General features: G+C 40.3%; 4 protein-coding genes across 4 annotated transcripts; all 4 read right to left on the reverse strand.

The window, feature by feature from the left end:
- Window positions 1–3,339: 3,339 nt before the first annotated feature.
- Window positions 3,340–4,455, reverse strand: LOC104414426 (F-box/kelch-repeat protein At3g06240). The gene has a single exon (XM_039299954.1). The coding sequence runs from the start codon at window positions 4,453–4,455 to the stop codon at window positions 3,340–3,342; it is 1,116 nt and encodes a 371-aa protein (XP_039155888.1).
- A 1,647-nt stretch (window positions 4,456–6,102) lies between these two features.
- LOC120287541 (F-box/kelch-repeat protein At3g23880-like) lies at window positions 6,103–8,327 on the reverse strand. Its single transcript, XM_039300361.1, has one exon. The coding sequence runs from the start codon at window positions 8,056–8,058 to the stop codon at window positions 7,429–7,431; it is 630 nt and encodes a 209-aa protein (XP_039156295.1). The 5' UTR covers window positions 8,059–8,327; the 3' UTR covers window positions 6,103–7,428.
- A 5,029-nt stretch (window positions 8,328–13,356) lies between these two features.
- On the reverse strand, window positions 13,357–14,184 carry LOC120287227. The gene is made up of 2 exons (XM_039299956.1): window positions 13,893–14,184; window positions 13,357–13,802 (listed from the first exon to the last, which is right to left on the reverse strand). The coding sequence occupies exons 1-2, from the start codon at window positions 14,182–14,184 to the stop codon at window positions 13,357–13,359; spliced, it is 738 nt and encodes a 245-aa protein (XP_039155890.1).
- A 1,647-nt stretch (window positions 14,185–15,831) lies between these two features.
- LOC108954700 (F-box/kelch-repeat protein At3g06240-like) lies at window positions 15,832–26,279 on the reverse strand. The gene is made up of 5 exons (XM_039301186.1): window positions 23,151–26,279; window positions 22,089–22,161; window positions 18,721–18,809; window positions 17,028–18,543; window positions 15,832–16,741 (listed from the first exon to the last, which is right to left on the reverse strand). The coding sequence occupies exon 1, from the start codon at window positions 26,022–26,024 to the stop codon at window positions 24,912–24,914; it is 1,113 nt and encodes a 370-aa protein (XP_039157120.1). The 5' UTR covers window positions 26,025–26,279; the 3' UTR covers window positions 15,832–16,741; window positions 17,028–18,543; window positions 18,721–18,809; window positions 22,089–22,161; window positions 23,151–24,911.
- Window positions 26,280–27,527: the final 1,248 nt, after the last annotated feature.

Raw genomic sequence — 27,527 nt, forward strand, 5'->3', positions numbered from 1 at the left:
CTTCACCATTTTGAGACATATGCCTCCATTTACAATTCGGAAGCAAGCACTTGTTGTAATTGCATGTTGTGTTCTTCATAATTACATTTGTGATCAAGATAGGATGGACAGAAATTTTTCCATATATGGAGATTCGGAGTATCCATTTGGACCTACAGGAGGGGAAGTTGCAGATGATACATCGGATGAGCAGTCATCTGGGATGAACAGGCTTAGGATAAGAATTGCAAATAAAATGGCAAGGGATCACAATATGCATGAGATTTGTTGACTTTTGTAATATTGCTTTTACGTATTCACTGTGATGCAGTTGAACAATGAACTATATTACTTCATTATTGTGATGTAATGTATGGAAGGGTTCATGTTGAGATGTATGAAATTTTCGTTTAAGTATGCACATATGACCATGTTGAAAATATTTTTCTTCACTCACCATTTTCAAAATTAAATTGATAAGCATTTAATGAGAATGAGAAATCAATATCAAGTTTATATGCTTCAAAACTAAAAAATGTTCTTTTGTACTTGAAAAAAATTTGATACAAACTTTACTTACAAAATTTTCTACGAAATATGCCATATGATCACCCATATAAAATGTTTGTCTTCACTCACCGTGAACAAAATAAAATTAATGAGCATTTTATAAGAATGAGATTTCAATATCAAGTTTAAACTTTATTAAATAAAAGCTTTTTTAAAAAAAAAAAATTGGAAACATAAATTTTTTGCCGTTTACCAAACATGTTTCTGTTCTTTTTCTATTCTAGGAACAAATGGACTGCGATTACCAAACGTGTTTCTTTTTTTTTATTCCAAGAACAGTTTTTTTTTACACTTACCAAACGCGTTCTTTTGTTCAAAAACTGTTCCCCGAAACATAAACATTTTTTTTTTATTTATGTTCCCTAGAACAAAAAAAAAAAGAACATAAATAAAAACATGCACACCCTAAGAAAACCTTACCGACTAATATCCTTCGACATTCTTCAATTTTTTCCAGGGGTGGCGACTCATCCTAGGTATCGATTTCCTGCTCTGACCATAATCGACCCAATCTGTTATAGGGGGCAGCAAGGCATGCTTTCTCTTCCTATTCAGGATAGTCCATGATGAAGGTATTAGTTCATAAATCAGAGGAGGTAAGGACTGGAGTCGGCATGCAAAGAGTAGTAGATTACTAGCTATGTGGTTGATAGAGGATTAACGAAACTGATAGAGACATTGGGGTAATTCAACAAACAGGTAACGATCATAATTTTGCAGCTGAAAGGGAAAGAAGCAAGCGGAATTGATGGCTGAGATAATTGACAAGAGCAAAAGCAACACCATCATCGATGCAACACAACAGGGAATTTGGTTGGGCTAAGAGGAATCTCTAAAGGAAATTGCGGGGAAGGTCAAGTCGGTAAACAAAAATTCATCGCAGAAACTGGGAGGGAAGCTTGTTAGAGAAGAAACGCTCCGAGGCACCAACGAAGCAGAAAAACGGAGCTATGATTGCAAAGGGAAGGGGTAGATGATAACTACAAGGTCGCACAGGAAAGAGATGGGATTAGAAGTGAAAATAAGGGTTCAGAAACAGATGCGATGAAAAGAAAAAAACTACCATTGTTGGTAGAGGGAGGCTCTGCATGTCAAGAGAGGACCCCATCGAGGTTTCTTGTTGTGAGTTTTGTTATGAATAAGTTAAGTGGGAACAAGTGGACCTGTGAAACATTTGGAAGCTTATGTCTGGCTCACAACCCAAAGTTCAAGTTGAAGAATGTTGAGGTAACAAGCTAAAATGTCCAAGCTTGCCTTCAATTGCAATCACTTCACGTTGTTAGGATAGGCTTCATCGGATGAAGCGTTTGAATTGATGCACAACTTGCAATTTGCATAGGCCTTAAATACATCTTTTAACTTGATTTTTTTCTGACAAATTAGTTTTGTCTGAGGTTGATGACCTTGGTGTACAAAGGTGCATGAATAATCTGTTGAACTCTGTGTGTGGGAAAAGAGAAGTGAATTAGATTGGGTATCTCCATAGAGTTGAATGTGCTAAGAATTATTGTCTTGCTTGCTTTAGGTTTCACATTTTATGTGGATCTTACCGCCTTGGAGGATAGGACTTTAACTAAATTGCAAGTTCCGTTGCTAATGTTCACTTGTCATCTACATCTGTGAAGAATAGGCTCCACATTTCGTATTAGCAATCCCATTGTCTCGTTTGTGGTGCAGTTATGGGGCTTCACTCACTCATCATACCATGCTACAAGACCTGAAGTTGCAACAAGGCCTGCTCGCGCCGCTCTCCTCTGAAGTTCATTCTTTATTGTTTCAATTTTGCCTAAATATATCCACATCGATCCTCAGAATTCTGTAGCCAAATAGGTCTATTTATATTACTTGTTGAGGCACCCTTCCAGGTATGTGATGGGGTGAAACGGCTGATTGTACCGGTTACTTGAGACTTATTCCTGTTTAAACTCATTTCAACTTCAAATGAAGCTTGTTTTCTAAGAGTGAGGAATTCTTGTGGGTGTGCGCGGTCATTTCTGTAATCTGTTTTCTTCAATGTGTGGATTAATAGAGAAGAGAAGAATCGATGGCATGCAGACTAATATACCTGAGTGGTTCTTGTTTGCCCAGAGGGAATTTTACTTAGAATTAGCAATCTGTTCATAAAGTCAAATCACAAGAACAAGAGATCCCTAATTACAACAGGGTACGTAGAGGAGTATCTAAGTCCAGAAACAAAAGCAGGCTTTCAAGGTTAAACCAATGGGATGAAAAACTATTACGATAAATGTACACAGTTCTATGAGTAGATAACTCGCAACATTTCACATTACAGCGGGATTTTGCCATCACCATCCCTTTGAGTAGATAACTCGCATCTTGGTACATGGATTCAATAGTTTATTTGGTAATTAGGGAATAACATTATCGCCAGTTTCTTTAACTGGAGACTACATTGTGCTTTGATCCCAACGGTATGTTTATCAAGCTGTGCGTGCAAATGCAGCCCAATGAGGATGGGTCATTCCCGAAATCTTGCACAGCAATAGTATACTCAAGAAGGCAAAATTCAAAAAGAGTCGCTGATCTTGACTATAGTATTACAAGATAGTTCATCCTCGAATTCAGTTGCACTATCCACATTCCAGTCAAGCACATTAAAACTCAAACTCTACTTACCATCTCTCATTATTCTAGCAAACCAAAGATGACTGAATGGCCATTCATCGAGAGCAGACATGTAACCCTACATCTGGACAGAGTACTAAAAGCACGACAAACTTACTAAAGAATAGACTTTCGACACTATTTTTTTCTTCAAAATCCACAAGATCATTCAACAGCTCCACCGCCAAGGTAGGGAGAAACAAGGGTTTCCAAATAGATAGCATATTCGGTAATAAGGTCCGTCCCTAAGAGATATTCCCTGCAAGTATTATCCTCCGGATTAAACATAATCATCCACTTCCTATCCATCAAAAAAACAATCTTTTCACTCCTTGTGTACACAAGGGGAATCTTCTCAAAGGGCGTATTCAAGGCACTGCAATCAACACTTAACCATTTTTTCCACGGTGCTCCTATCCTGTACTGATCTGTAATCCATGCCTCAATGCGGGGATTTTGGGCATTATTGTATATGAACAGATTCGCCCCATGAATCTCGAGTCCCAGGAGTAGTATGCCGTCATCAACTGCAGGGACTGGAAGCACCTGGTGAAATTTCTCTTCCAACAAGTCAAATGACAACATCGCAGAAAAGCCCTCACCATTCGTGTTCCAGACAAAGACGTCCCAGTGTAAGGCCCCTTTCCAATAAACTGCTGGGCCGCAACATTCGACTCCCTCTTCTTGGAACGGAACTTCTATCATCATCATCCTCCAGGAACAAGATTTGAGCGAAAATATTGCCACCTTCCAATTTTTAACTTCAACAACAACATCCCCTACTACTAGGGCTATTTTGTAGTCATCAGATTGAGAGTCATATCCGAATCCATAGAATGAATCATATCTGGCTCCACTACTGAAATACATAGCATGATCAACAAAATCGGAACTGGGCAACTCAATATACTCCCCGGTGGTCGGGTTATATATGACAAAATTGGAGTGGCCAAGTAAACATACAAGGCCATCACAGGACCCCACGATGCGGGACTCCCACAAAGGTTTGATCCCATGAGGTACCACCATGCGACCCTCGCCACCGCCGTCGAGCGCTTCGTAGTCCACGGTCTTGAGGGGGCTGTTGCGGCCGCCGATGATGATTCTCTGGCTAGGGATCAAATCCGCTGCCTTCACCCTCTGCAGATGCGACTTGGCGAAGGCCCGGTCGGAGATCAGAGACCGCCAGCGCTTGCAGACGCATTTGAATCGCACCAGCGACTTCGCCGGTAGCCTCAAGAGTATATCGACGACGACATCCTCGGGTATACTTTCGGCCATTGTTTGGGCAAAACGGAAACAGGAGGGATCTCGGACGCGGTCGATTGGGTCAGCGATGGCCCGTAGCCGGCTTTCTCGAGAGGTCCCAAGGCCACCGCCGGACACGGGCGGAGGGGGAACTCGCCGGCGTGGGCGGCGGTCGCGCGGTGGAGCCCAGCAGCTGGGCGGAGGCAAGGCGGAGGAGGAGGAGGAGAAGAGAGCTGGCGTGGAATTTTCAATTGAACATATTCCCAACTTTCCTGAATTTTATGAAACCCTAGAAATTGCAGCCTTATTATATTATATGATACGTTGTCTCGTTTTGTCCATTTCCCATAATATCCTTCGCAAGACAAAGCGTCCCATCATGGCATGGAAGGGCCACAACGTACATTCACACTTTATTTCTCTCTCCATATGGATCGACAAAAGTTTGGTGGCGACATGCACGGATCAGTGTTTGGTGGCATGCTAGAATGTCCCTTAAAACCTACATCAAAAAGGAAATATGAGATGATGCGTAATATTCTTGATTTTGTTGCCATTGTATTCGCAATCATCTCAATCATGATTGAAATATTTTAGTCTTCTTTCTTGATTTGAAGCCTCCTTATTTACTCATAGGAGACAAACCTGTTTATTTTCGCAATCTAAGATGGGCAACAAAGATTGTTTCGACCAACTGGCAGATACTTTTGGTCATCACACAACTTAAGTTTAGCCACTGGAGAGGTTGTTTAATAGGATATCTTCAAGGAAGAAATATCATACTATCCTTTTGTTTTGAATATCGGTCCTATCTATGATCTAATTGATCACTCTAATCCAAGTAAAAAGGAGGACAAAAGAACAAAAGTATCTTTATTATGCAATGACTGGTTGGCTCTTTAGCATCCTAGTTTCCTCATGATATGAAGTTCTGAATTCAGCATTATCAAGTTCTCAAAATCCTCTAGTTGAATAAGGTTTGGGAAACACATTGATATGACTACATATGCATGAACAACTCAGTAAAACTTGGCCGTGGCGTCGAATTCACCTTCTCCTTAGAAAGAGATGCGTAAGTTGTCATATTTACCAATGTCCATCCTTGCAATCCCATGCAAGAGGTCCGTTTTAATTACCTTTTGTGTCTTAGGTCGAAAAGGTTAAGTGGAACCAATGGAACTCGTGAAAAATTCGGGAACTTGCGTCTGGCTCAAAACCCAAAATTTGGGTTGAAGAATGTTGAGGTAGCTTTAGCTAAAATCTCCATGCCAGCCTTCAATTGCAGATCACTAGATGATATCGAGAGTGACACTCTCTAATGAAGCACTCGATTTTATGCATGAACTGCAATTTGCATAGGCCTTTAATTCTGACTACCAATTGTACTTTTCAACTAGTTACTTTTAACTGTGATGGGGCCAAATGCTGATTGTAACCGCAAGTTATTTTCGTTATTATCAAATATGATGAGGCATAGATTGTTACTAACCATGAAAATATTATTTATGAGCTCATTCTTCTAAGCGACGATAACGATCAAAATTTGGAATATACTTTTTGAATTATCGATTTTCCCCAAAACAAACTGAGCCCCTAAAAGATTTTTAATCTTAGTTACACCCATGAAGAGATTATAGCAGTGCTTATAGAATTCATTTTTGATAAACTAAACGAAATTAATAAACTGCAAATTCGATTTCTGTCATGTCCATGAACAATCATGTAAGGGACGTATGCACAAACACCATATTGAAATGTCTGCTCAAGAGCTCATGTAAGAGGTCCTCTCTGTGATCTTCGATCCATGATTCACCACACTACATCTCAATAGATGGATGCAGAAGAATTCGACGTCTCACCGAAAGATCCTAATCCTCCTTCGACCATCCGAGATCGGTGGGCTTGGAGAAAGTCCTTCGTGGGATCAAGGACACTGCAATCGCTGCGCTCTATCATCCACTTTCAGGTACAAGCTCCGAATATTCGGGAGTCCAGCAAAATCCCAAATCCAAATGCTAATTGTATACAAGGTTGGAATTTTGTGGACTTGGCTACGATTGCTCATCGGACCATTATAAATTCCTGAGCAGGTTCCCTGCTCTGCTGCTCAGTCAATAAGCAGATTTAGCTTGTCATCTAATAGGTGCCTAACCTGAAGCTTCTGCTTTCGTCTGAATTATGGTCAAGGCTTTGTGGAAACCTACTCTTACAGTTCTCATGTTAGAATTGTGTCTCTCTCGTTCCATTGTAACAAAATCACTAGATATGTGCTTGCTTTAACATTCACATGATTCAAGCAAAACAGAGATGATTGAATAGCCATTCATCGAGCAGAGAGCTAACCTTATATCTGGAGAGGACAGAAAAGTAGGCACAATGGTGAAGCTACTGGCGAATGACCATAACTCATGGACTCTCGACACTCTTTTTTCTCTTTTTCAGAATTCACAAGATCATTCAACAGCTGAAGATGGCCAGATCTCCCCAAAAAGCAAACTTGAAAGAAAAGGGTAAAACCAAATCCACTAGGACAACTTGTAAAAGGCACTAGATTATTGATGGCCCACAGCCAAGATAGGAAGAAACAAGAGTTTCCAAATAGATAGCAGATTCAACATATCCATCCCTCCTCCGGATGGGATAATCCTTACAAGTATTATCTTTTGGATTGAATAGAATCATCTTGCCCAATTCAATTAGAAAAACAATTTTTCCACTTCTTGTGTACGTGACTGGGATCGTCTGCCAATATTTGTAGCCATGTATTCTTTTAGTTGAGACATTGAACCATTTAGTCCACCATCGTCCTCTCCCGTATTCATTCATTATCCACGCCTCGATGCAATCATTATTACGGGTGTCGTGGTATATGAACAGATTGGTCCCCATGAATTCCAAGTCCAATGAAAAGTACGCCTCCATCAACTTCAGGGACAGGAAGCACCTGGTGGAATTTCTCTTCCGACAAATCAAATGACATAATTGCATTCTCTTTCTTGTTTATGCTTATGTCAATAACGCACCAGTGTAAGGCCCCATTCTAATAAACTCCTTGGTTGAAATAGTCGGGATGGCTTTCTCGTTGGACTTGTGTCCTTCTCCAAGAACCGGACTTGAGCGAAAATATTGCCTCTTGCCACTTTTTAAACCACCAGCCTGTACTATTTTGTAGTCGTCAGATCGAGGATCATATCCGAATCCATTGACTAACGCATCTTGTTGAACAAGATCAGAGCAGGGAAAATTCCTAGACTCCTTGGTGGTCGGGTTGTATAGGAAAAACCTACCAGGAACAAGTAAACATACCAAGCCATGGCAAGACCCCACGAGCTCAGGCTCCCAGTAAGGATCGCCAATTCTCAGCTCATGAACCTTTACCACCGCGAGATCGTCATCGCCACCGATGCCACCGTCGTGCAATTCGTAGTCTATGCTCTCAAAGGGGCTGGTCTTGAAGATTCTCTGGCTAGGAATTAAATCCCTCGCCATTAGCCTTTGCAAATGCGACTTTGCAAAACCCGGGTTGGAAATTAGAGACCGCCACCGTTTACCGACACATTTGAATCGCATCAACGACTTGGCTGGTAGCCTCAAGAGTATCTCGATGAGGATATCCTCGGTGAAAATTTCTGCCATCAGGAGGCCTAATCCTTTGCTGACCAAGGTTCATCTAAGGAAGCGTTCACTCAAAGTCGCGCAAGAATAATTCTAAGTGAAGAAGCTTACCCAGCACAGAACAAGACGAGGGTTAACCGTATCTTTTGCCACGTGGGGCGCAAAATGGAGACAGGAGATCTCGTACCATGGGCACGCTCGACGCCGGAATGAGGTCGACTGGAGTCCAGCAGCGCCGGATATGGTGGGGTTGAGCGGCAGCGGCTCGGCGGAGAGGCAAACGGAGAAGAGTAAGGAGAGGAAGATTTCACACTTTTTTTTAATTTCATGAAACCGTAGAAATTGAAATTGGTACGGTTGAATTTCTTATTTATATAATATGCCGTCTCACTTTGTGCATTTCCCATAATATCCTTCACAAAACAGGTGTCGCGTCTTGGCATAGAAGGGTGATAACGTACATTCATACTTTTAGGTCTCTCTCTCGTGGCTGGAAAAGTATTTATTAATATCCGGTGGCATGCTCAATATCAAAAGCTGCGGTGCATTCTGGCCATAATTTACACAATTCGCGTCATTCTAAACTGTTTCGCGGAAAAATATTGATAAGTCAGCTTCCGAAATGCGGATTGTGCAAATTGATAAAAAAATTGTGAAGGGTACTTTGTTAATTATTGCACAAAAATTATAAAGGCCAAGAACAATCGTTAACAGTCATGTAAAGATAAATTTGAACAATTGGTGTTCTGTAATTAATTGGGAGTTATACAAAAGTATATGTATTATATAATTTATAGATAACAAATGATTGGTAATACATAATGCTAGTTTTACTTGCTTCTTTTAATTCAACAATTCTTATTCACAAGGGCGGAACCGTCCATTCCACCGCCTATTAATTAAGCTGCTTCCACTGACGAGTATCTCCTTTGATATTACACCTATGTCCGTCTGTTCTATTAATTGATGATTACTTTTCTAATGGTGGCAATTGAGTTAAATATTTACGGCATGATAATTATCTCTCTAATGGTTGCATTCATATCAATTTCCATCAGTTATATTCGACTTTATCCGCTTCATTACTTGGTGATAATTTCATCTCCACTTCATGCACAGTTATACCAATGCAGCCTTGTTAACTCAATCTTCATTTGTCGACATTTCGCTCCAAGACTTAGTTGTTTTCGCCTATATACCCTGTCAGCTAAAATTAGTTTTCTTGTTGGCTAGCTGAGTTTGCCAACTGGAAATTGTTGGCACTTGGCAAGTCTCACCTCTATTATTTCGCACTCGGTTTTTGTCAACCGAGATTGGATTTCTTTTGGTGTCAATACATACCTCTTTTAAAAGAATTCTATGATTTTCAATTCTTCTGAATATTTGTGCACAATCAATTGAACAATGCGCATTTAATGATGGTAACTTTTCATATTATATCTTTTCGTGGCATGTTCCCTGTCACTTCCTTTCGAGAAGCCTTGAAAACGTATTTATTTGGATGACGTGTACTGAAGCAAAGGTTGCACCTTTACATCTTCTTTACCATCTGAATCGTCTTCAACCTTTCACTTTCAAGCTTTTCCGTCGCACTTACCACTAGAGATTCAACCTTCTCTCCTAGCCGCGTGATCGGTTTACCAGTCCCCACAGGTTTGCACAAGCTTTCGCTAGAATTCATGGACAGGCCCAAAGATGATACCGACGAAACCATTCTCGGTTTCATATTCTAAATCACTTTCTGTTATGGCGACCATTGATCAATTTTTTCCTCCTCATCCCTATTTTCTGGGATTTCATCTCTAAACAAGCTTGGTCGATAATAATTTATTGACTCATGGCATTTCCAGCTTTCGATTAACAGTTTCTTCGGTGGTTCTCAAAGTCGAAGCCTCACATGCTTTCCATATGGAATCATTCAATACTTGATTTGGCTTTGGAAATCCACTACTTATCTAAAATTTAGAATTTAGTTTGCTAGGTACCTAGCAACCAAGATGTTTCGACCAACTAATAGGTACCCGTTGGTCTTCATGCAACTTTAATTTTACCTTTATAGAGGTTGTCGGATTAGGATATTCTCACGGAAGAATATCATACTTTCCTTTTTGCCTTGAATAGTGGTCCGTCTATGGTATAATTGATCATATTGATCCAAGTAAAAAGGACGACAAAAGAGCAAAATTATGTTTGATATGCATTGATAGGTTTGACTCTTTAGCATCCTAGATTTCTCAAGATCTGCAGTTCTGAAATTCAGCATTATTAAGATATCAAAATCCTCTAGTTGAATAAGATCTCGATAGATTGTTCTAATTTGCTGCTGCAGTGGCCAAAGGCATGGAACTAATGCAACGGATCTCTTATTATACACTAAATTTACTCATCTTAATTATGTCTAACATGTCTCTAATCAACTATTACAGCTACAACGAGGACTAATTGTAGCATTCAGTTCAGTGCTGAATCTTTACAAATCGAGAGTGAGCTTGAAGCTACTCATTTCAACCTAATCACATCATTGAGGGTCACTGGCTCAAGAAATGGCAAAAGATGGGCTAAATGAAGACAAGAGTGAACATGATCCACCAATATACAATCTAAGGGGCAATTTTCCCTGCTTAAGGTTATCAAAGCAAACAAATAGTTAAATTACACGTGGACCAAAATGATGCTCTTAGCAGGGGCCCAAGGCATGTGAAGGATTAACCTAATAATGGAACAAAAATAGTGAGGATAACCAGTTGCCCTGCATGTGAGAGTGAGATAGATGATAAGTTACTCACGCCCAGAAATACTTCATCATATTGTGATCTCAGGACAATTCATGACTCAAGGGCTCTTATGAAATTGAAAGTATCTTAAACAAGAACTTCACGTGAAGAGTTCCACAATCCGCACTTAGACAGGATCCCTATCTTAAACTGCATCAGCTGAATTTCACACAGGATACATATGTTCTCAAATCTGGTGATATATTCTTCACTTTATAATTTGCAGCAAGATAATTGACCTCGTTTTCTTCACTACATGCCAATAAATACTACTACACATGTATGAATGACTCACATGATTATAGTTAAATGTTCATCACATAACAAGACCCAATAAATTGTTGGTGAAATTACACCAAATCAAATCGGACAACATTAGCTAGTGAAGTGAATATTCCAGCAAAACAAAGATGATCGAATGGCCATTCCTCAAGCTACATCTAGAGTGGACAGAGTACTTAAAGCACAACGAAGTTAATAAAGAATGACCAGATCTTATAATAGACTTTCAACACTCTTTATTTCTTCTACAAAATCTACAAAATCATTCAATAGCTCCAGATGGCCAGATCATTAAACTAGAAAACAAAAAGGTAAAATTAAAAGCACCAAAATGACTCTTAAAGGCTCTGGATTCTTGATGGCTCACTGCGAAGATAGGGAGAAACAAGAGTTTCCAAATATATAGCATAATCAGTCCCTCCCCATGGGATTGCTCCCCATGGGATAATCCTTGCAAGAATTATCCTCAGGATTAAATTGAAAGTCATCAGCTTCATATCCATCTGAAAAATGATTTTTCCGCTCCTTGTGTACGCAGGGGTTTCTTCGCCATGCGATCAACACTGAAAAATTTTGTCCACAATGCTCCTCTCCCGTACTCATCCGTAATCCATGCCTCCATGAGGTAACGGGTGCTGTAACGGGTGCTGTGGTATATGAACAGATTCGCCTTGTGAATTCCAAGTCCCATGTTCTCATCGACTTCAGGACCGGAAGCACATGTTGAAATTTCTCTTCCGACAAATCAAATGACATAATCACATCTTTGCACGGATCGTCTATCTGTCCATGCCAGTGAAAGCCCCTTTCCAATAAACTCCTTGGCCAGAAAGTTTAACTTTCCCTTTCCGGAACTGAACTTCTATCCTTCTCCAAGAACCAGACTTGAGAGAAAATATTGCCACCTTCCAATTTCCATCACTAAAAACATCTGCTGCTACTATTTTGTAGTCATCAGATTGAGAGTCATATCCGAATCCGCAGAATGACTTATCTCCAAATCCACGGAATAACTTAGCTTGATGAAGAATATCAAGATCAAGAACGGGCAACTCAATATACTCCCTGGTGGTCGGGTTTTATATAAGAAATTTGAAGGGGGTAATAAAACATACCAGGCCATCGCAAGACCCCACGATGTAGGACTCCCGCAAAGGTTTGATAACGTGAGGTACCACCACCATGCGACCCTCGCCGCCACTGTCGAGCGCTTCGTAGTCCACGGTCTTGAGGGAGCCATAGCAGCCACCGCTGATGATTCTCTGGCTAGGGATCAAATCCCCTGCCTTCAACACCTGCATATGCGACTTGGCGAAGCCCGCCACTGTTCAGACGCATCAGCATCGACCAGCAACTTCGCCAGCCTCAAGCTTGCAGACGCATTTGCATCGCACCAAAATGGAAACAACTTTTGTTGGAATTTTGTTTGTTAAAACGCCGGTAGCCTCAAGAGTATGTCGACGACGGCATTTTCGTGTATGCTTTCGGCCATTGTTTCGGCAAAATGGAAACAGGAGAGAGAGCTCGGATTGAGGTCGATTAGGTCGGCGATGGCCGGTAGCCGGCCTTCATATATTGGGAGAGGCAGCGGGATCCGCGTCCACGTGCTCGGCGTGCGAGAGTAGCCCGAACAGAGGATGGGTTATTCACGAAATCTTGTGCAACAATATAGTATGCACGACTTTTAGCGTTCAAGAAGGGCAAAATTCGAAAAGAAAAAACAAAGAGTCGTAATCACGTAAGACAAAAGAGCCATTCATTCGGGAGCGTGGACTACGTGTACGTGTGGCACGCCCTGTGCGGGTACTGGGGCGGGCACGCCGGGCCTGCCCAAGTCGAGCGTGGCGAAAATTGACCTCGTTTTCTTCATTCATTACATGCCAATAAATACTACTACTTATGCATGAATGACTCACATGATTATAGTTGAATGTTCACTACATAACAAGACCGGTAAACTGTTGGTGAAATTACACCAAATCAGATTGGACAAATTAGCAAGTGAAGTGAGTATTCCAGCAAAACAAAGATGACCAAATGGCCATTCATCAAGCAGAGATCTGACCCTACATCTGGAGTGGACAGGGTACTTAAAGCACAATGAAGTTAATAAAGAATGACCGGTCTTATAATAGACTTTCAACACTCTTTGTTTCTTCTACAAAATCCACAAAATCATACAACAGCTCAAGATGGCCGGATCATTAAGCTAAAAAAAAAAAAGAAGGTAAAATTCAAAGCACCATAACGACTCTTAAACGCTCTAGATTCTTGATGGCTCACCGCGAAGATAGGGAGAGACAAGAGTTTCCAAATACATAGCATATTCAGAGTCCTCCTCCATGGGATAATCCTTGTGAGAATTATCCTCCGGATTAAACAGAATCATTAGGTTCATATCCATGTGGAAAACGATTTTTCCGCTCCTTGTGTATGCGATGGGCTTTCTTGGAATGGGGGTATTATTCCAATTTATGAAGGGACTGCAATCAACTCTGAAAAATTTTGTCCACAGTGCTCCTCTACTGTACTCATCTATAAGCCATGCCTCAATGAAGTAATAGGTGCTGTGGTATATGAACAGATTCGCCCCGTGAATCCCGAGTCCTAGGAAATCTATCTCCTCATCAACTTCAGGGACCGGAAACACCTGGTGAAATTTCTCTTCCGACAAATCAAATGACATAATCACATCTTTGCGCAGATCGTCTATCGTCCAGACATAAGCGTGCCAGTGAAAGGCCCTTTCCAATAAACTCCCTGGTCAGAAAGTTCAACTTTCCATTCCTGGAACTGAACTTGTATCCTTCTCCAAGAACCGGACTTGAGAGAAAATATTTGCCACCTTCCAATTTTCATCACTAGAAACATCTGCTGCTACTATTTTGTAGTCATCAGATTGAGAGTCATATCCGAATCCGCAGAATGACTCATATCCAAATCCATAGAATAACTCAGCTTGATATTCATATCCAAATCTATAGGATAACTCAGCTTGATTAACAACATCAGGACCGGGCAACTCAATATACTCCCTGGTGGTCGGGTTATATATGACAAAATTTCTGAAGCAAATTAAACATGAGGCCATCGCAGGACCCCACGATGCAGGGCTTCCCCAAAAATTTGATCTAATGATGTACCACCACGCGACCCTCGCCACCGCCGAGCGCTTCGTAGTCCACGGTCTCAAGGGGGTGGTTGCGGCCGCAGATGATGATTCTCTGGCTAGGGATCAAATCCCCTGCCTCAAGCCTCTGCAGATGTGACTTGGCGAAGCCCGGGTCGGAGATCAGAGACCGCCACCGCTTGCAGACGCCTTTGAATCGCACCAACGACTTGGCCGGTAGCCTCAAGAGTATGTCGATGATGATATCCTCGGGTATACTCTTGGTCATTGGTTTCGGCAAAATCGCCTGCTCGTCGGCAGGTTTTGAGCGAGCAAGGCTGATACAACCGAGTGTTCAGCAAGAGTTCACGCTATAACGACAATTCAAAGTCGAGGAAGCTTTTTGCTCGGGGAATCTCGGAGGAGGTCCGTTGGGTCGACACCGGCCGTAGGTGTGGCGTCCTCGAGAGGTCCCAAGGCCGTTGCCGGAGCCGCGCGGCGTGGGCGGCGGTCGCCTGGGGAGCTGGGCGGAGGCAAGGCGGAGGGAAGGGAGAGAGCGGGAGCGTTTGGTGCCATAGAATTTCTTATATATATATATATAGAGAGAGAGAGAGAGAGAGAGATTCTAAGTTTAAAATAATTCAATAGGATACTCACCAATCCCTTCTTTGTCGTAGAGATAAAACAAAAAAAAACAAAAAAACATTTAATGTTTTCCTTACGCTTCCTCCAGAACTAAATATTCCCTTTTTCTATCTATGTCAACATTTTTTTATAAAGATTATTCCATCAGCATATCGTGAATTTTCCATACTATCATTCGTAGAACAAAATGTCACAACTTAGTAGATCAAATACTCATTTTTTTCTGACTTGTCCTCTCATGATCCTTCTTACGATCTTTACCGACATTTTTTGTTTTTCTTATTTCTGTGCCGGCTGATAAGTGTAGGGACCAGCTATACCTCTTCGGAAAAGGTGCCAACTCGGGAAGCTACACTTGAAATAAGTGACACAAGCTATATACCATTGGAAAATATACTTGAAGGCTCGCTGCGATGCGTGGATTGCAATTGCAATTTTTCAAGTTCCAACTAGGCCTTGAACCAAGCAGAAGAAACCAAGAGAGCAATCACCAAGAGCATGGATGGTGTGGGTTTGATAGGTCTGCAGGCTCTAGGCCCTTCAAGACCATAGACTACAAAGCGCTTGACGGCTTTAGCAAGTGGAATTAGCAATTTAATCCCAAGGGAACTCCACTCGAAAGAGTGACGGCAAGGTACTTCGAGCAAGTACATTAGGAACAGGACCAATGTAAAACCCATGAGTTGCAAAACATCACAATGATGTAAATTGTTCTAGATATTTTGGTAAAAGGTCATTTAGGCTTGATCATTTCGCATCACATGCGCATTTTCGTATGTGGGCTTCAGTAATTTATTCGACGCAATCAATTAGGAAATGGCACTATCACTAGTTTATTTAATTGAAGAAACTACAAAAACACTTTGATGCCAATAATATGTTTCTCATGCTATGCGAGAGTAGCCCGAATAGACAATGAGTCATTCACGAAATCTTGTGCAACAATAGTATGCACGACTTAGAGTTCAAGAAGGGCAAAATTCAAAAAGAAAAACAAAGAGTCGTAATCACGTTAGACAAAGAGCCATTGATTGTAACTGCAGCAGTACAAGATTGGTTCAGGCTCAAATTCAGCTAGCACAAAGCTTTAAGTGCATGAGTATTTAGGTCCAAGCATAACGAAACTCTTGCTGTCTCTCACAAAAGCTGATCCTACCTGCTTGATGCGATTCCAACGTTTCAAAGTTCCATAGCACCACCCGTCAAAGGCAAGCCAAAGATTTGTAAATTGTGATCCATCGATCCAACGGCAATGTATTTTGAATCAGGACCAAATTTGATGCACATCACTTTACTTGCAACCCAAACCAGAATATCAGTGGAAGCCACATTCAGAGATGCAAGATTTATATAAGAAAGAGGAGAGGAGGAGGAGGAAGGGGAGACATGACCTGTCCCAGATCAGGAAGAATAGAAGAATAGAAGGACAGTTCCTGATTCTGGACATGCATTTCTATTGGACAGAAGAATAGAAGGACACAAAGTCACTCGATCTTGAATACTTAGGAGGCAAAATAATCCTCCCATTGGTGGTGCATAGAGTTATGGTGCTCTCGGAGAAACTTTTGAAATTTTGTGAGTAGAAAAGTTTCAGGAGAATTCACAGTTTTGAATTTCCCACCTTTCTGAGTATGCGTTTGGTGAAACTTTTTTGTAAGCAACTTATCATAAACACATTGTTTTCCGACTTTTCAGAGAATATTTTTCAGCTATCAGAGAAATTGAAAGCAACAGAGGCTAGCTCATACAATTAAAATAAAGAACAGGTAAATATTCTATAAACAAACACAATCCTATATTACCTTATTATTCTCACAAGTCAAGTACAAAATTCTACCCTATAGAAACTCATCGCCAGCAAGTGCAAGATAAAATCCACTATAATCAAATTCAACTGCAAAATAGGAGAGAGACTCAGTCATAGTTACTCACTTGATAATTCACACACACTGAGACAACCCTCCTTCCCCCCCCCCTCCCCTCTCTCTTTCTTTTCTTTTTCCCCCTTTTAAAAAAAGAAGAGAAAATAGAACCAGTAAAATGTATAATCTTCTTTGAGGGAGTCCTATAGAAAAAATTGACTCTCCAGAGAAAAAAAAAGCAAACAGGAAGGCATCTAAAGCTCACTGCCATCCAGATCTACTTTCACTACAGCAAGCAGGCTTAAGAGGATGTCATACCAGAAATTGTCCGTGTCTTTGTCATATGCTGAAAATCTGCAAGAGTTCTTCAACTTCCACAGATCCCACAGCTTAACCCCATCCTGAGCTGCAGTATATGAAATAAATTTCTAAGTCAGATGGCATGTCTAAATCTCTATTGATAATAAAAGAAAGGTTAGAGGGACATGTACCCCAAGGAAGCATTCATTCTCAGAGAAAGATATGGCAGTGATTGCCCCCACTATGGCCAAAACGTGTCATAACACTTGCCTATTTCAAAATGAGTAACAGTTACAACAGCATGTCCCCAAACAAAAATGGACAGGAGGACCCAAAATGCACAAGAATAACAGCATGAGCAGCAGGCAGAATCGTGGAGGCAATTGACTTATCTCAAAACGATTGAGCTAGATCGTTGAGCTATACCATGATAATATAAATTTACTGGAACATTCTGGTGAATAAATAAATGAGGATGCCAGTTAAATCATGGCATATGGAGTTCTGACAATTACAACTTCCCTTCTTGTTCTAACAGCATGCCAAAATGGCATATAGTAACTAAACTAAGCATGAGGAACAAAAGCTGAAATTAGACCATGGAATACTGTACATGAAAATCATCAGGGTGAGATGCAGTATTGCCGTATCATATTCTATACTACATGGAAGTATGAAGACAAAGAAACAAGTGTGGCGAAAATGCCCATTCAACCAAGAAACAATTGTGGACCCAGCCAAAGCCACAACATTGCTTTCCATCTCATACAGATTGTGAACATTATAACTGTCTTTTTACATCCCATAACATCAGCATTTGAGGTGCCAGTACCCAGGATAAGACCATCGGGATGAAAAGCTTAACCAGATCCTGAAGCACCTTCAATCTGCAGAATGAAGGAGAAAAAGCAAGCAAGGACAATCTTGAAATATCTTTTGACAAGCGAGAGCAGAAAACCTCAACAATTCATAATCAAAAGCACTTCTGCATTGTGACCTTAAAAAAATTGCAGCAACAGTAAAACTATGTTAATGCTTCAGGCAATGTTCTCAGAATATTATATTTACTCTGGTAATGAATTTCAAAAGTCAAGGAAGGTTGTTCTTAGACTATTTGAACAAGGAACATTCTTTCAATGTAAATTGTGTCATAAAACTGATGTTACCATACGTCATCAGCTATTCTTGAACTATAATATATGTGTTAATATGTATATATAAGTTGCACAAGCACTGTAAGTGCAAAGCAAATGCAGTTTCTCTAGGAGCCAGGCACTTTTTCTGCTCAATCATAATGCATAATTGTTTCTTCCCCTGAACATCCATTACACAAAATACAACTGATACAAGTTTTGTGTCGATGTGCATGTAAAAGTGCATGCGCGCCCTTGTGCACACGCCCGCGCGCACACGCACAGTTTCGAAACCTGAGTAAGGTGAAAACTCATAAAAGCACCAAAAACCATGAGAACTCATGATTGCGAGATGCCATTGCGAAGTAGTTATTTGTGGCATGAACTGTGATAGCTTGCACCTGGAAAGATGAATAGTTACATCACGCATCAATCATAAATAGGGGATATGCCATAATAATCTGCCAAGTAAATTTTCAAGAAAAACCTTTTTACTACATAATTGCGCAATCTAGGGCAAAAGAATTCTTATTTCCAGACAGTTTCTTTTCATACTTGCTAATGATATCACCACTCACCAGCATATTCTGAGTATTTATGACCATATTAGCATCCCACCAGCACCTACAGTCAAAACTTGCAGTAATTTGAAGTTGATCGCTATTAACTACATGATGACAGCAACATAATTAGATAGCTCCATCCCATATAATAACAGAAAAATTGTTAGAAAAATAAGAAAGCCGCTTCTCCAATCAAGAATTACTTCTTTAATGCTCAAACCAAACAACAATGATATAAGCAAATTTGAAAAGCAAACCAACATCACAGTAGATCAACCATCATGCAACACAGCATCAGACCTACAACCATTCTGATGCTGATACACGATTTTCACCACCAAAATCAGGAGTTTGAACGAAGAGGATGTTGGAAAAGCGCAGGAAAAAGATCACACATATCATTGCAGAAAAGAGTAAAACATAGTTTGCGGTTCAACTCATGTTAAAATTAACGAAAGACTATGCATAAAACAATTGCTCAAAATGCATCATTACATGATTTAGTTATTACAGTCTTCACAAGAATTATCATCCAAAGAACACATATGACATTGACAGAAACAAGGATATTCATTATTCAGTATGGATTTTGCAGTCCCATCATGAGTGCTATAACAAAGCTCTAATTCAGAGGCATGGCACAATTTTGTTCAGTCCCAAAATTTGCAATTTTCAAGAAGTCAGCATAATTCATCCTGAGAAGATATTGTCCAGATCCAAAGAAGTATCAATCCCTTTGAAAGAATAATGGGAAGTAGATTTTCTGATGAGAGGTGTTTCGTTTTTCTATGCAGGATGTGAGCATTATCAAATACTTTTGAAGGCTGCTTCTCACTAGCAGCCAATGAGGTGCTTGGTATCACATGCAAGAGGGCTGATTTGTGATAATATATTTCCTCTTGGGTTTGATTTATTGGTTTAAGGGAGAGATGTTCAGTTATGTGGGCAAGGACAACCATTCCTTTCGCTTTGCAATGCTTCGTGAAGAAACCAAACTGGACTTATCTCATCAAAGCTCACAGTTTGGAGCAAAACCAAATCAAGAACTTAAACCACTGAAAATCTTGGTTCACAATAGTTTTTTATATTTTATACCATCTCTTGAGTTTAAACAATCAGGTAAAACACTTTTAAGAAATATGAACACAACATATGGACAGAAGCATCATATCCTATTGCATAATAAAGTACTAATGAAGGAATAATTCTGTCCATTCATTTCCTTTTTTTATTCTTTTTTTTACCTCTTTCCATTAACCTAGCATGAAATTCAAAGATCAATACCTACCCAAACAATACCTAATGTCAACTATAGACAACCTGAAAGCCTCATCACTTTGGTTTTTCACTAATGTCAAGATCATTTATTGTCTCGTCCTTATAATAGGGTCATGAAAGTTTGAGTGTCCCCTGTCCTTCAGTCATTAAACTAAGGGAGAACAGGTGTTGGTTAAACTGGATCATAATAGTAGCCAAAAAGACCAGAAATTTTTCTTTCCTAAGACCTTCACAGCCCTTCAAGAGTCTTCCACCGGGCATAACATACCACGAGTGCTTTTCCTGGGATACCTATTGTGAAACATACTATAAGGTTATTTTTTATAGGCAAACTGTGTGTAGGAGACAAACAATTTAGGTGGCGAGGCATGCACAAGCCTCCACAGAATCCCTACTTCATACATTTTGAGATGCCCCAAGGCACTCAAGCATTGTAGCACTTGGCAGTGGTGTCTGCCCGTGACCTCATTAAAGCAGAAATTTAATATGTACGGTTGATCAATTCAAAAAGTAAGACCTAATATGTTTCACTTGGCAGACGAGAAAAGCACTTCTATGCAATACATTGTCAATCCACCTCATGTAAATAAGCTCATGTTCTTATTAATTGATTTTTTTTCTTAAAAACCTTTTACCTATCTTCCCTCTAAACTTCCAAACTGCTGTAACTGTCGAGCTTTTTTTTCCAGGAAACTCCATACAAACACACACATATACATTTGGTAACACAATTATTCAGATGGATGCAGTAAACTGGAAATCAATACCAAACTTACAAAAGGACAGAAGATCTCAGATCCTCTCATTATGCCCCAAAACTTGAGGCAAGAAAAACATTCAAAGATCTTAGATCCTCTCATTATCATGCCATGGCTTTTTTCTTAAGTCCTTTTATTCAAACACATGACCACCTCAGGAATAAAATCATTCTGCCACTTGAAAATAACAGTGATAATTAGGCTTAGAATAATTCTCCAAAGAAAATTCCCCTCCGAAACTCCAGAGATCGCAGCACGTCCACGAGTACTAAAATTCACTTCCCAGATCAAGAAATTCATAGCATGCACCTTATTCTAATGATCTATATTGTGGAAAAGAATGATGAAACCTGTCCAAGAAACACATTTTAGAAAGTATGATGTGTGAGTGGCTTCATCACCAAAAAAGGTACAAAATAAGATTGCCCCAAGTCCCATGAAGCTATAACCCTGGATTAAGTTCTACCAGATACCTCCATCTCTATAGCACTATAATGTAAAACGCAAAACTGAAACTGTCTTAGGTCATCCTTCACTATCTGGTAAGTTTACTATGGCATTAAAACACCAAATATTGAAAGCATACCAAACTAGAAAACCTGAATTCTCACTGCAAGTGACAAACCTTAGATAACACCGTTTAAAATCAAATCTACCAGGTGAAACAAGCTATTCAGTTGCACCTCTAATGTTCAGATGACTGCAGCAAAGAATCTAAGCCAAGGCTAAAGTAAAGTTCAACAATGTTCACACCATCACCCTAACATTCGAGGGAGAAACATGTGGAGGCACAAACAGTTAATATTGCAGGTGTTCTTCATCAACCTGACCAATATTCCCAAAAGATATCTGCTAAATCAAAACACTAAATCAGACCATGCACAAGATAAATCAACATGTTCTTAAGCAGGCTGGCAGACAATACGCCGCACAGTTGAACTGCACATGAATGAAGAAGAAATTATCATCACTGTGCACCAAAGTCATGTCTTTGGTTCCCAATAAAAGACTAGATTCTACTACTTCTCTAGACTGCATGTGTTTTTAAGCCTTGTGACTGTATTCAAAGCTATTTTGACTCGGTACATAACTGAACAAAACTAGTAGGAGAAGGACATCCATGCTTCAGCTAACAGGAAAAACCATTGAGATAGTTGACTCTACCAAATGAAGCAAGAGACATAAAGTTTATACCAAGGAAGCATGTTTCAGCTTTGAATACAGCATAAACTGTTGAGAAGGCATGTTTATGACTACAACCAAGACAGATGTGACGTGGAATGTGCTTTTCCTTTTCATAATTGAAAGGAAGGTATTTAATCAAGTAAAAAAGGTCACAAAGAGTACCTCAGCAGTATGATCTTTCATTATGCCGACAGTTATAGCTCCAATCTTCCAAACCTTGTCAAACCCGCACAGTCTGCAGATCAAACACATAATCATCTAGAGAAAGTACGACAAAATTACAGTAGTAACTACTTCAACAAACTATTGCAATCATTATGGTTAGAATGAAGAGCACAACGTATACAGAGCCAACCACATGCAAAATGGAAATATTCACCAGAATTATTTATTTTCTTCTCTTTTCCCCTTCCTTGTCATAAGGGGGACTAGAGCAAAGAACTGAGTAGTTCTCAAAAGATTCACATGTTCAGTAGCTTAGCACGTCAGATGAATAGTACATGCCACCCAAAGTTCATGTTGTACTAGGGACACAGAAATAGATTCTGCAAGGAAAGAGTTTCAAAAAATCCAGTTGCCAGACATTTTTAACATCTCCTGACACCCTTAAGGGGGAAAACATACATTCTGACCTGTAGGTTCTGACCTGTAGGTTGATAAATCCGATAGCAGGATGCATAATGCCTGATCAATTCAAATCATCCAGAAAACAAGGAAAAACCATGTCTATCAACCCTATTCAAAGAATCGGGCAGGAGCATGGGCATATAACAACTGTTATCCATACCAGGCTGCTAATTGTTGTATTGTACAGTTGACCCAAAACATTTCGCAATAACCGCAGCATTTTGGGGAAGATTATCTTCAAGTCATTCATTTTAAAGATTCATCCATACCCAACCAAAAATTCTTTTGCACCTTTTCCTTGCTCTGCATTGTCAACCTCCAATTACCCAAAAAGGCCACTGCTCGATCTATGTGTCTCCAAACAAGAAAATAAAAAATGCACGTGTCCTCCACAAGCAAGATACAGCAGTCTTTTGATTGCAAGATACAGCAGTCTTATGATTGCAAGATACAGCAGTCTTTTGATGAAACAATCAAATAGAAGAGCAAATAAGGTATTGGTAATATAATGTCTCCGGGACTATGACCGAAGACAGCTTTCTATCACAATCCATTTTCTCCTCTAGCACACTTGGCACTACTAGCCCATATTCCTACCTGTAATATTGCTGACCAAACATCAATGTCACAATTACTGTAGCAATGTCCTCTGAAGGCAAGCCAAAGATTCGCAAATTGTGATCCATTGATCCGACCGCAATGTATTTTAAATCTGGACTGAACTTAACACACCTGACTTTACCTGCAATCAAAACAAGAATATTGGCAGGGGCTTCGTTTAGAGACATGCAAGATTTCAAATAAGAAAAAAGGAGGAAAGGAGGAGAGGATGACATGTCCCAGATTGATGAGGGAAAGTCTCGATACAAATCCACTCTGATTTTACACTGGCAATTTGATAGGCTCTGGCAAAGCACAAAATTAAGGTTATTCCAAAAAAAGCTGGCACTACTTAATCAAAAGAAGAGGAAAGTCAGAATTCTAAACAAGTCCTGATTCTAGTCATGCATTTCCCTTGAACAGAAGGATAGAAGGGAAATTTAAGAGCTTTCGATATGAGAGTCGCTACACAAAACCTTTTGTTTTACTCCATCTTCTTGCAAGTAATGGCAAGTGATGGTGCTGGTGTCTTATGCACCTGGATTGTTGGCAACACGGAAGGGGCAGTGCTTGGTGTCATGCTACAATGCCCCTTAAAACCTATTACAAAAAAGGAAATGTCAGGTAATCCATAACATTCTTGATTTTGTTGTCACTGTATTTGTAATCATCTTCTGTTCGGTCTTGATTGAGTTACTTTAGTCTTCTTTCTTGATTCAAAGCCTCTTGTTAGTAACGGTTCCCTGTTCACTTGCACGGGACAAACCAAACATTCGCGTTCACAACCTTAAATGGGCAAAAGAGTTATATTAGTTGTTGAGGCACTCTTCCAAGTATGTGATGGGGCCAAACGGCTGATTGTGCCGGTTACTTGAGATTCATTACTGTTTAAACTCATTTCAACTTCAAATGAAGCTTGCTTTCTAAGAGTGAGGAATTCTTGTGGGTGTGCGCGGTTATTTCTGTAATCTGTTTTCTTCAATGTGTGGATTAATAGAGAAGAGAAGAATCGATGCCATGCAGAGTAATGTACCTGAGTGGTTCTTGTTTGCCCAGAGGGAATTTTACTTAGAATTAGCAATCTGTTCATAAAGTCAAATCACAAAAGAACAAGAGATCCCTAATTACAACAAGGTACGTAGAGGAGTATCTAACTCCAGAAACAGAAGCAGACATTCAAGGTTAAACCAATGGGATGAAAAACTATTAAATGTACACAGTTCTATGAACATTGCAATGAAAGAGTTTCATCTAGGCTAAACCTTTGGCACCTTTTCACATCACGCAGGATTTAGCCATCACCATCCCTTTGAATAGATAATTTGCATCTTGGTATATGGATTCAATAGTTTATTTGGTAATTAGGGAATAACATTATCGCCAGTTTCTTTAACTGGAGACTACATTGTGCTTGGTATGTTTATCAAGTTGTGCGTGCAAATGCAGCCCAATGAGAGGATGGGTCATTCCCGAAATCTTGCACAGCAATAGTACAGAGAGTACTCAAGAAGTAAAAATTCAAAAAGAGTCGCTAATCTTGACTATAATATTACAGGATAGTGCAACCCACATTCCAGCAAGCACATTAAAACTCAAACTCTACTTACCGTCTCTCATTATTCTAGCAAACCAAAGATGATTGAATGGCCATTCATCAAGCAGACATCTAACCCTACATCTGGACAGAGTACTAAAAGCATGATAAACTTACTAAAGAATAGACTTTCAACACTATTTTTTTCTTCAAAATTTACAAGATCATTCAACAGCTCCACCCAAGGAGGGAGAAACAAGAGTTTCCAAATAGACGGCATATCCCCTAATAAAGTCCGACCCTAAGGGATGATCCCTGCAAGTATTATCCTCCGGATTAAACAGAATCATCCGACTCCTATCCATCAAAAAAACAATTTTTCCACTCCTTGTGTACACAAGGGGGATCTTCTCCAAGAAGATATTCCAATTTACTTCAACACTGAACCATCTATTCCACGGTGCTCCTATCCTGTACTCATCTCTTATCCATGCCTCAATGCGGGGATGGGCAGTATTGTATATGAACAGATTCGCCCCATGAATCCCGAGTCCCAGGAGTCGTGTGTCATCGATTTGAGGAACTGGAAGCACCTGGTGAAATCTCTCTTCCGACAAGTCAAATGACATAATCTTAGGTTTGGCCTTAATCTTAGGTTTGGCCTTCTTATTCCGGGCATAGAAGAGCCAGTGTAAGGCCCCTTTCCAATAAACTACTGGGCGGCTACATTCGACTTCCTCTTCCTGGAACGGAACTTCTATCATCCTCCAGCAACTGGACTTGAGCGAAAATATAGCCACCTTACAATTTTCAACTCCAACAACATCCCCTACTACTACGGCTATTTTGTAGTCATCAGATTGAGAGTCATATCCGAATCCGTAGAAGGTTTCATATCTGGCTCTGAATAACGCAGCTTCATCAACAAAATGGGAACCGGGCAACTCGATATACTCCCTAGTGGTCGGGTTATATATGACAAAATTGCTGGGGCGAATTAAACATACCAGACCATTGCAGGAACCCACGATGCAGGACTCCCGCAAAGGTTCGATCCCATGAGGTACCACCATGCGACCCTCGCCGCCGCCGTCGAGCGCTTCGTAGTCCACGGTCTTGAGGGGGTCGATGCAGCCACCGATGATGATTCTCTGGCTAGGGATCAAATCCCCTGCCTTCAGCTTCTGCAGATGCCACTTGGCGATCTGAGACCGCCACCGCTTGCAGACGCATTTGAATCGCCCCAGCGACTTCACCGGTAGCCTCGAGAGTATCTCGACGACGATGATATCCTCGGGAATGTAGACGACGACTTCCTCGGGTACACTTTCGGCCATTAGTTTCGGCAAAATGGAAACAGGAGAGATCTCGGACGAGGTCGATTGGGTCGGCGATGGCCGTAGCCGGCTTTCTCGAGAGGTCCCAAGGCCGCCGCCGTACACGGGCGGAGGGGGAACTCGCCGGCGTGGGCGGCGGTCGGGCGGTGGAGACCGGCAGCTGGGCGGAGGCGAGGCGGAGGAGGAGGAGAGAGCTGGCGTGGAATTTTCAATTGGGCATATCCCAACTTTCCTGAATTTTACGAGACCCAAGATTGGTACCTTCTTATATTATATAATATGTCGTCTATTTTGTGCATTTCCCATAATATCCTTCGCAAGACAAAGCGTCCCACCATGGCATGGAAAGGCCATAACGTACATTCACACTTTATCTCTTTCTTTATATGGACCGACGAGTAAATCAACAAAAGTTGTGAATGGCACATTTCGTTGATCTTGGACACGAAATATCAACTACACGAAAACTAAAGGTCTTAAGATTTAGAATTACCGTTGTCGGCCATGTAAAGATACTTGGAATATCCAAATAAACAGATTGATAAATTTACACATTTGGCAATTTTTGATTGATTGACAATCATATAAATTGCAATTCAAGTATTTATATGTATAATCTATGGTTAACAAACGGGTAAGAAGTAACAATGCTAGTTCTACGTGTTTGAATCAATCCAACATTCCTTATTCACATATCTGGAATAGTAAGTTACCATTTATGGGTTATGCCCCTTTCACCAACAATTACCTTCTTTGTCGTCACACAAGCTATTCAGTTGCACATCTAATGTTCGGATGACTGCAGCAAAGAATCTAAGCCAAGGCTACAGTAAAGTTCAACAATGTTCACACCATCACCCCAATATTCGAGGGAGAAACAAGTGGAGGCACAAACAGTTAATATTGCAGGTGTTCTTCATCAACCTGACCAATATTCCCAAAAGATATCCGCTAAATCAAAACGCTAAATCAGACCATGCACAAGAAAAATCAACATGTTCTTAAGCAGGCTGGCAGACAATACGCTGCACAATTGAACTGCACATGAATGAAGAAGAAATTACCATCACTGCGCACCAAAGTCGTGTCTTTGGTTCCCAATAGAAGACTAGATTCTATTACCTCTCTAGACTGCATGTGATTTTAAGCCTTGTGACTGTATTCAAAGCTATTTTGACTCGGTACATAACTGAACAATAAAGTTTATACCAAGGAAGCATGTTTCAGCTTTGAATACAGCATAAACTGTTGAGAAGGCATGTTTATGACTACAACCAAGACAGATGTGACGTGGAATGTGCTTTTCCTTTTCATAATTGAAAGGAAGGTATTTAATCAAGTAAAAAAGGTCACAAAGAGTACCTCAGCAGTATGATCTTTCAATATGCCAACAGTTATAGCTCCAATCTTCCGAACCTTGTCAAACCCGCACAGTCTGTAGATGAAACACATAATCATCTAGAGAAAGTACAACAAAATTACAGTAGTAACTACTTCAACAAA

Source organism: Eucalyptus grandis, chromosome 8 (assembly GCF_016545825.1).
Source record: "Eucalyptus grandis isolate ANBG69807.140 chromosome 8, ASM1654582v1, whole genome shotgun sequence".
Classification (NCBI taxonomy): domain Eukaryota; kingdom Viridiplantae; phylum Streptophyta; class Magnoliopsida; order Myrtales; family Myrtaceae; genus Eucalyptus; species Eucalyptus grandis.

Coding starts and splice junctions, on each gene's coding strand:
- LOC104414426 (XM_039299954.1), bottom strand. CDS start 4,455: ATGGCCGAAAGTATACCCGAGGATGTCGTCGTCGATATACTCTTGAGG.
- LOC120287541 (XM_039300361.1), bottom strand. CDS start 8,058: ATGGCAGAAATTTTCACCGAGGATATCCTCATCGAGATACTCTTGAGG.
- LOC120287227 (XM_039299956.1), bottom strand. CDS start 14,184: ATGGCCTCATGTTTAATTTGCTTCAGAAATTTTGTCATATATAACCCG. Junction 13,803..13,892: donor GTTCTTGGAGAAGGATACAA/GTTCAGTTCCAG, acceptor TCTGGACGATAG/ACGATCTGCGCAAAGATGTG.
- LOC108954700 (XM_039301186.1), bottom strand. CDS start 26,024: ATGGCCGAAAGTGTACCCGAGGAAGTCGTCGTCTACATTCCCGAGGAT.